This window comes from Primulina tabacum, chromosome 6 (genome assembly GCF_025594145.1).
Source record: "Primulina tabacum isolate GXHZ01 chromosome 6, ASM2559414v2, whole genome shotgun sequence".
Taxonomy (NCBI): domain Eukaryota; kingdom Viridiplantae; phylum Streptophyta; class Magnoliopsida; order Lamiales; family Gesneriaceae; genus Primulina; species Primulina tabacum.
In genome coordinates, this window is record NC_134555.1 from 4,423,062 (window position 1) to 4,433,213 (window position 10,152).

Here is a 10,152-nt window from a genome sequence, read left to right on the forward strand (position 1 = left end):
GTGCCGCTTGATTTGGTTGCTTAAGTGGGTCATAAAAGAGTGACGTCAAATCTTGACGGGTAATATTGTCTCTGTGAGGGACATGACCGGCGGTAAGAAAATGGTAAGACTGATTACTAAAGAATATGAGACATTACTAACATATAGACACGCGTATTGTCGGACTCATAAGCCTAACAGCCCGACCCATTAGCACCCAAGTAGGTGCACTATGCGCTACTACGACTCTAAAGAAATAGAAGTTGCACATTGACCAACTGTTACAACTTTTGACATAATGATAAGCGATAGATCCTGACAATATTATCAGACAATCTAAGATATTTGGTCTACATGCCATCCTAATTTCCTCATGTTTTTTCAATTTATTATTGTCATTATTTTCTGTTAGATAAATTTTACTTGTGGTTGGAAAATTGAAATTAATTAAAATTATATAATATGATATTAACTTTATTAATTAATTAAAGTAATGTTTATAAAATATATAGTTACAATAATCATCTTCTGTTGAGTTTTCAAAATTATACTGAAATAAAATTCAATAATAAATAATGACAATAACATGAGGAAATTAAGAAGATATACAGACCAAAAACTATTGATAATCTAATTTTTTTTTACGGTGAAAACTTTTGTAATTTATTGAATAAGATAAAGGTCTTTAATTACAAAATTAATCATCAAAAAAGGAAACTCGCCATACTTCCAAACAAAAGGGGAAAGGGAGGAGCAAGCAAAATAGGCAATGGAATGAGCAACAATATTTGTAGTCCGCCGCACATGCCTTAAAGATGGGGTTCACTGAAGAGACAAAAGACCTCGGAAATCAGAAGCTAAGGCCCCGGCATAACTGCGATTCTCTTCTCCACCTGTGACTACTTGCACAACGAGTAGAGAGCCTGAGGTGATAAGATGAATCCCAATGTTGTGTTCCCTAGAGATGTTGACTCCAAATTGAATAGCCAGAAGTTCAACAAACATGACCGATGTGGGTTTCTCAATCTTTTTTCCAAAAGCAAGAATTGGTTGTCCCTCGTGATTTCGGATTATCCCAGTAAGTGCATAGCTATTAGTACCTTCATTATAAGATGCGTCAACGTCTAAAAGTAGAGTATTCACAAGTGGAGCAATCCAGGATTCAAGAGAGCATAATGATTCATGGTCAGGAGCTATCCGCAGTCTGGCGTGCCGCTTGGAAGTCCTCCAGTAGGCTACCGCACCACTCCACATTTATCTCAAGAGGGTAGGCATTTCAGATGTGAGTAAGTCGAATTCTCTCACTCCAAATAGCCAACGAACGCATCACAAAGACTTCATAATCTTTCTTACTCAGATTGTCTTTCATCCATAGTGATATGTTTGTAACATCCCAATGTCGGGATTGTTTTAGGATCTGCCAAAAACTAGTTCCTTTCCAACAATGCTTTATGGCCGAGCAGGTAAATAGAGTGTGGGCTGTGGAATCGCATGCATGATGACAAAGGGGACACGACCCAATGACTGGAACATGGTGAACCAATAAATTATGCTTTGTGGGGATAATATTCTGGAGAACCCTCAACCAAAACACTCGGACCTTCGGAGGGATGTTAAGAGTCCATAGAAACCGCCATATTAATTAATTAAATTTAACTATATGTCCTGGAATATTTATGTTTAATGCTCTTGATATGATCTCATTGAGATACAATAATTCGTTTATTGAAATATTGAATACCAATGAATTAAATCGAATTTGATTTTCAAATCAAGCGGAAGACATTCAAAATAATTATTCGTAGAAAGAGATTAAATATTTTGGTAAAGATTTAAAAGATATGCAAGTTAAATGTAAAAACGGTTTGGTTGAAACATTTTATCAAACACTTGATATATAATAGTTTGGTATTTGCAGAACAAATAAAACGATTTAACATTGCATCTTAAATAAATAGCAAGAAATAAATGCAATAAATAAATAGAAACGAATTTGTTTATAGATGTTCGGAAATTAACCACTCTTACAACATCCATTTTTCCCATTGGGAAAAATTTACTAGAAGACTTTGATTTATACAAATCCTTGTACAAATCCATTTCGATTTATAACTTATCAATTGCCTAATCAAAACTTATAGCACACTCTCGATTGTAGGTCGCAACCTCACAATACATAACGTTTAACGTCTCTTATGCCAAGACTCAAACACAATCTTTGATGTTTTTGTATGAAATTTATTCATCTAAACTTTGAATCTCAACTCTCATGTATATTTTGGAGTGATTGTGTGTGAGGATTTTTACAGTGTAGGTATATATCAAATGTATCCTCACAATTAAGTTTGCTCTCGTTGTAACTAATTTTTTCATGTAGGTTGTCCATACTTCAAATATCCTTGCAAAACTCGTATTTGATCTTCAAGATATTGTATTTATATGCTCCAAGAATGATATATTCGTTAAACATAAGAATATGACTGTTTGAGAAGATTCTTGACAGTTCTGACATTAAAACAATCATTTCTATCTTGTTGAATGCTTTTCCCAAGCCTGACTGATTTTGAGGTCCACTGTCAGTTAGGCTCGTCAGCTATACTGATCATTTAGTTGGGCTCATCAACTAGACTGAACCAAGCTAATGAGGTCTGCTGAAATCAGCCTTCCTGATTTCGATCTGAATAGAACTAATAGTTTCATCGTCATTTATCGGTATTTTAAACTTCGATTCAGACTTTGATTTGTGAATATGATTTGTAGATCATTATCTTAGCTTCGTAACGCATACTGAATCATTCAAATTGGATAACCGATTTGGTCATGATGATCCAAATACCGCAATTGCTCATCTCAGTTGATTGTTGTTTTCGTTGCAATCAATTTGCTTATAAAAAATTCGATTTAGCCCAACTGACGTGAAATATGACTTATCTTCATTCATTCATTTTAGTGGCTAATCATTTACATCATCGATCTGTGAGATATCATCAAAACACCACAGCTAACCAGATTTTCAGTTTTGCTAAATTTGAGTTTCAGCTTCCATATTGAGTTCGCAACTTCACACTTGAATAAATATGTTAAAAACACAATAACAAATTTTATTATCATCAAAATCAAACTCGTTATAGTTTCTAAACCCAACCGTCCTCACATATTTATGCTTATTTATTAATTAATTGAAGTTAGCATATTAATTACGGTTAGTTCACATTTAAAATATATGACTAGCTGTGAATTTTTCAATATATCTTTATTTATTTTGTTAGCACATTAAGTTAATAATTTTCCAATAAGTTTATTTCTAATTCATTGTTCATTTTAAAAAACTTTATACATTAATATACATTGAATTCATCAATTTATCAATGATTTTTCTTTGCTGTTACTAAATTTTTTATTTAAACGAGTGGATTTCTTCATTTTTTGGTTGCTTCTGAATACTTAATATTTCTATCTTATCTTATCTTATCTTTTATGTATAAATACCTCACTTTTATATGTGATTCTTTTGTATACTTTTATCTATTTAAAGTAACAAGTTGATAAAAGTCCATCAACAGACGATTGCTTTTGATTTTTCTTTTTCCTTTTCCTTTTTTTTCTATATTTTATGCACAAATTATTATTTATTTATATTTATTAGTCAATTTTTTAACCCATTGATATATAAATATGAACAAAAAACATCATATAAGATTAAAATTTTGAAATATATTAAAATTATTTGAAAAATATTTTTTAACGTCAAATATTAATTGAATTATTACATGAATGCGGTTTTGCAATCATTTCCTCATATTAATTTTTTAATTATGATTTTGCTACTTTTATCTCTCGTTACGTCGAAATAGACAAACAACCAATTGTCATGTATGGATGTAAATCTCTATCTAATTTACTCAATTGTTTTTCCCCATGGATTTAAGACATTTCATGCTCTAATTAATATTTGGTAATTAATATACATTTATTATTGTTTGTTTCTCTTCTTATCTTTTATGTGTATGTATTATTTTTTATTTGTTGGAACTATTTTTTTATATGTATATTTTTTCATGTTTGTGGGTGCTTTTGTACTTAATGTTTTTATTTACCATAGTAGAAAATAATATATACGTAGATAAGTCTGTATCATAATATGTCACTGATAATACATATTAATGATATATCAATTTTATTTCACAATAAGTATAATATTTTTATTTAATGATTGCTTCAATTTTTAAAATGTAACTAATAAAATTTGTGAGCCTTTATACTCTTTTTTATTTTCAGTTTTTTATACTATTATAAATACTTTACATTATTTTTTTATGAATTGTATACTTTTTATATATTTAAATTATTTTTATTAAATAATATCTATAAATTTGTGAAACTCTTGATATTTTTATGCAAATGGCAAGAGAGATTAAAATTTGAAAAATTCTAATAAAATATTTAATATTTCATATATAACTAATAAATTTTGTGAAATCTTCAACTTATTATATGTTTTCAACTTTTTTAGACTATTATAAGTACATAAGATTATTATAAAATAATTGTTTTTAGGAACTTAAGAAGTTTTTATGTATTTAAATTATTTTTATTAGGTAATATCAAAAAATTTAAAAAAATCTTCATATTTTGACGTAGATGATAAAAAATGTTAAATGTGAACAAATTCTAATAAATTGATTTAAGTAATAATTAAATAAATAATAACTCTATATTTAGTGATATAACTTATGATTCGTTATATTCTGTTATGTGTTACGATAACATTTTACGTACTAATGTTTTTACCATAACAAAAGTAAAGAAATAAACATATTACAGTACTCATAATATTGCATACAACTACACACTCTAATGCGGATAAAGATACTAGTTACTGTTACCCTCGTAGTAGTAATCAAGAATACAGAAACATACCGTATCTACAAAAACACAATCTAAGGGAAACAAGGAAATCTTATTCAGCCAGTTTTTAACAGAAACTGAACTCTATATGACCATATGAGTTTCTTAAGTCGACTACATTCATTGCCGAAGCAGCAGTATTCAAAGGTTGACTTCCCGACCGTATATCCAGCTAAATGGAGCAGATGATGCCTGCTTTGCCTTTGCCGCCGCTCTCTCCTCCAGCTTCCGAATTCTAGGTGGCAACCCACAAACATAGTCCTGTGCTTTACGCCCCTCGCCAGAAAGATTGGTCAATTTCTCCACCTCCCATCTAGCTACTAAAAATTCCAAGATATCAGCATAATCCTTTGCTGTGTATACTCCTAGTTTCTGTGCCACGGAAGCGTAGTTCTCAAATAAATTGTCGTCCGCCCCATCATACATTAAATGAGCAGGCATCGAGATCTTTTTCCTCATCATGTCAGCAAGACACAATACCGTGCCATCAGGATCAATCTCAAAGAGCTTTTCAATGATTTTGGTGTAGGCAGTTTCGTGGCGTTTCTCATCTGCAGCAATGGTGCCACATATCTGAGCAAGTTTCACATCTCCGTGTTCTTTGGCAAGCCTTGCTGTGTTCCCATGAGAAATAAAAGTAGCCCTTTCTTGAAATGAAGTGTAGATGAATCCAAGATATGGGTTGTTCTCTGTTTGAGGATCCTGTTACATAGTTCGACAATCTGATACTTCAAATTTCATAAAAGAATAATACACCAAAGACAACCTAAGATATGCACAAACAACTCAATTGACTCTTTTAATATGCAAGCGCTATCAATTGATAGTCCTCTTACCATTCCCGATCCAATCAGGTATTGTATGGTTCTCTCTATTTCTCTCATATCTACACGTCCCGAGAGGTAAAGATACTTGTTCAGAAGGTCACCGTGCCTATTCTCTTCAGCAGTCCATGCCCTTGTCCAAATAGCCCAAGGACTGGGGCTAGCACCAGTCTCATCTTGAACGGCATCTAGCGTGTTGATCATGGTTTGATAAGTTGGAAGTGCCTCCTCTGTAATCATATCTCCAACCAACACGACAAGATAGTCATCCGGAATCTCCTTACATCGTTCTCTCAGTTCTTTAACTTGCTCGTAGAATCCTTCTGAAGCAGGGTCTGGCAGAAAGTCACTAGGCTGCCAAGACTTCTCGACGTCCTTCAGGAGCACCAGGAGGTTATTTTCAGCCCAAGAGTGCAGAGAATTGAAAATCTCACGCTTTTCGGGTGGCATGGAATGAGTCACCTGAACATGTACTTCCCGTGGTGGGGTGAAAGGCTTCTTGGCATTTCCAACGTTTCTACATTCAATCAATCAGAGATTCTAAGATACGGAAGTGAAAAAGTTGATTGATAAAACATGAAAAATTAGAAATAAAAAAAACTTCAGCAAACTCTGTTAAATTAGACATCACAATCTGAGCCCAAAAATACTGTCTAAGATCTCGACGCATTGTACTCTTTAGGGGAGGGGAGGTAGCCATAAATGTTTTCTATATTTTTTGCTACCAAAATAAATAGCCTCCAGATGATATGCTCTTCCGTTTATTTTCATTCATCTTCCGCGAGTAGATAGACTCCTTCACATAAAACGAACCACACATTCCATTCATAATTTCTTGCAATGTCCCTTCCAATATTTATTTCTTGCCAATCTATCATATGTTTTATTTCAACCACAACTACCCTTTTACAATAATTTAATATCACTGAGCAGTGATGTGAAAGATTGTAAATCCTCAAGTATTTAAGCCCATAGGCGGGATACACAAGCTGGAATATCTTTTTGGCGACTACAATTGCATCACATGAAATATACAAAAAGCAGTTGAATTCATCAAGTTATGTGACATGCGGTGTTTATTTCAATCACATGCTTTCATCTACCTCTTCGCCACTGCATCAACACCAAAAACAGGAAAAGTTGGGGGAAACACACACACACACACACATTGAAGAAGCTGAATTACAAGAACCTCTTTATACCATCTTATTGAAGATGAAAAGGTGTTTATAAATATGGTGATTATGTCGTGCAACTTTTGTTTTTTAAAAAATACGAGAAAAAAAAAACATAAATATAAATAGATAAGATAGCATCAAACAATAGCTAATCGGCAACGAAAGCAAAGGTATAGCAAATAGAAGAGGGGCCTATAAAAAGCAACAAACATGATAGAACAACCTAGAAGGCTATGATCTACTAGGGACATCTTTTGCTGAGAAATAAAAACATAGATCAAAACACTTTAAAAAAATTAAGATAAAAAAGACAAATATTGAAAAGCTGTGCATGCATATGCATCAATTTAATTGAAAAAATTGGAAGAACAGGAGACGAGAACACTCGTCTGGGAAGATTCAACGACTGCAATACCAAAAACATGTCCATCAACGATATGATGTTGGTGGAAAAATGGGAAAAGTATATTTCCCCAAAACCACAAATGCTCACACACAAGATTTCGACCATGCAATTCATTTTCCACAAATAAACATAATTCAAGATCAATTACCAGTACACAAAAATTCAATCTTGACATGTTCATTTCAATTTCTTGCCCGATTAAACATTAAAATTAAAATAAAACCACCCCCTCCCCCCACAAAAAAAAAAAACAAGAAAAAATTAAACAAGCATAAAGGGGAAAAAAAAGATCACTCATAGGCAACGACATTTATCAAGAAATCAAAACAGAAAAAACCCAGATTTCAATCGCTCGTGCCCATCAAAGTATTCATCATTCAGAAAGCAGAAACAAAGAAAATGCAAGAAATTATGGGAAAAAAAAAAGGAAACTGACGCAGAGGGCGAATGAACGGTTGAAGCCATGAAAATTTTGTGAGATCTGAGCTGAGGGCCGCCAAAAGAAGGCATCTTATGTTGAGGCATGAAGCTAAGAGTAAGTGCCATTTTCTTGAATTCAACAAACAATGCTTGGATATTTGAAAAGATCAAAACTTTCTCTAGATACTTGAAAAGGAGAAGCGACAAGCGAAGGGTTCAGAGAGACAGCCGCACTAATATACGCGAAAAGAGCCTACAAAAAATCACTGTTTCAAACTATTAAATTTGATTCAAATAAAAAATTTATTAAATTTATTTTCTCTTAAAATATATTTATTTAGGTAATTTATATCCGTATAATTTATTTTTATAACCAATTTTTTATATATATAATACAAAAAAAGTAATTATCATAATCACCGCATAAATAAAATAAGACGGAGATTTATCACTGCCTTCCCAACCACTGATAGAATCAGTCGTCCTAATTTAATTTAAGAGTAAAGTGTTTTTGAGAAACATAATTTGTTATATCTACCGCACTCGAATTTCATGGATGAGTAGGTTTTTTATGAGACGGTCTTACGAATTTTTTTCTGTGAGATGGACCGATATTCACAATAAAAAATAATACTCTTAGCATAAAAAGTAATATTTTTTCATGGATAACCTAAATAAGAGATCCGTCCCACAAAATACGATCCGTGAGACCATCTCCCACGAGTTTTTGTCTTTATGGATTTTATTTTTTTTAAATAACGTTCTCCCCGTTTTAAATTATTTTCCAATTATATTTATTTACAATTTATTTTGCTATGTTAAAAAAATTTACATTTATAGTTTTGCACCAACATTTAATTTAATTTAATTTTTTAGTAATCAGAAATAATAGCGTGCGGATAAATGATGCTTTAAAGCAAGTTTTAGCCAACCTCCAGGAAAATTAATGGAAGTAATTGTGCTTTTAAATATCAAAATATGTAACATAATATATATTTATAGATCTGAGGTATGTAGATGTGTGCCGTATTAAATTTTTCCATAATTTTTATGTAAAAATTATATTTTATTATCATGAAGATATGATACTTATTGATTAATCATTAGATAAAATTTACTTAACTTAGATAGTTTAAACTTTTAAATAAATTAGAGATAAATTTGAGAAAAAACCAGAAAAAATTTAGAGATTTACAACATTTATTGATAAATAATGATAGATGCAAGAAATAATTATGAATAAATTAAGTAAAAATCAGTGCAATAGTCGAATAAATAAATTACAAGATTATAGAATCTCAAATACTAAAAAATCAAATTAATTAGAAACATTAACCTCGACAAAAAAAATCAAATTCAATTAAAAAAAAAGGCACGATGTATATTTGACCCAATTTGACAAATCTAACTCACACGAATAAAGCAATTTAACAAACGACTTTTTTAAGAACTCAATTTAACGAAGAAAGAGAGTTTCTTTAATGAGGAGAATTTTTTTTAATGTAAATAAAAGAGAAGAAAAAAATACAAAAAGTTGATAAAAATTTAAAATTTTCAAAAAAATTGAGAAACTCGTTATGTTTTTAAATAAAAAACAATAATAAAAGAAAATTTTTGAGACCCCACCTAGGGGAGGCCCTAGGCGTAGGCAATCTCTTGGCCGGCCGCCTACATCCGGCAATACATTCTCCTACACTCGTAAATTGGCCGAGCACCCACATTGATGCATTAATAGATAATTATTAACATCAATTAATATTTATGCATCAATGTGGAGATACACATTATTAATCTTGAATGCCATGTTAGCATAAAAATTCATCGGTATTAATCTCATTAATTTACATAAAAAAAAAGCCAAATGGCTCTTTTGAATATATATATATATATATATATATATATATCTAACGACTCTTTTCATTTTTTTAATAATATTTTAATCAATATTGAAATTAAGTTATTTGTAAAATAATAATACTATTTAGTTTCAAGAATATTTATTGTATATTTTTAAACAAAATTAGAAAGATATTTAATTAATATAAAATAAAAAAATGAATAAGTGGATAGTGGGACCTATAAATAATGAAAGTTAATATTAAATGAATGTGAGTGTGTATTAATAATGTGAAAGTGTTAATATAATGATTATGTGGCTCGTGGACCCCATACTTTTTGAAGAGATGAAAAATTAATAACATACATTAATTACTACGGATGCGGATGCCCTTATGCATTCATTTAATTATCATATTATATACATACATACATACATATATATATATATATATATATATATATATAATTTTGATATATTTTCTGTAAACTCTATCCCATTATACATATAATGAATTTGGCTATAATGGCTATACCACAAAGTCATTTATACAAGTGTGAAACCTGATATATTAGTTGGTCATACATATTTGTATAACCA

The 10,152-nt window shown here is 30.9% G+C and overlaps 1 protein-coding gene across 1 annotated transcript; it reads right to left on the bottom strand.

Moving 5' to 3' along the window:
• Positions 1-4,776: 4,776 nt before the first annotated feature.
• Positions 4,777-7,954, bottom strand: LOC142548875 (stearoyl-[acyl-carrier-protein] 9-desaturase, chloroplastic-like). Its single transcript, XM_075657495.1, has 3 exons — positions 7,732-7,954; positions 5,724-6,228; positions 4,777-5,589 (listed from the first exon to the last, which is right to left on the bottom strand). Exons 1-3 carry the CDS (start codon positions 7,839-7,841, stop codon positions 5,029-5,031), a joined length of 1,176 nt encoding a protein of 391 aa, XP_075513610.1. The 5' UTR covers positions 7,842-7,954; the 3' UTR covers positions 4,777-5,028.
• Between the last annotated feature and the right edge of the window lie 2,198 nt (positions 7,955-10,152).

What these genes read in the sequence shown, in the direction of transcription:
- LOC142548875 (XM_075657495.1), bottom strand. Translation starts at nt 7,841, where the DNA reads ATGGCACTTACTCTTAGCTTCATGCCTCAACATAAGATGCCTTCTTTT. An exon ending in ACCGTTCATTCGCCCTCTGC is followed by an intron (nt 6,229 to 7,731) that starts GTCAGTTTCCTT and finishes GATTGAATGTAG; the next exon opens with AAACGTTGGAAATGCCAAGA. An exon ending in ACCTGATTGGATCGGGAATG is followed by an intron (nt 5,590 to 5,723) that starts GTAAGAGGACTA and finishes ACTATGTAACAG; the next exon opens with GATCCTCAAACAGAGAACAA.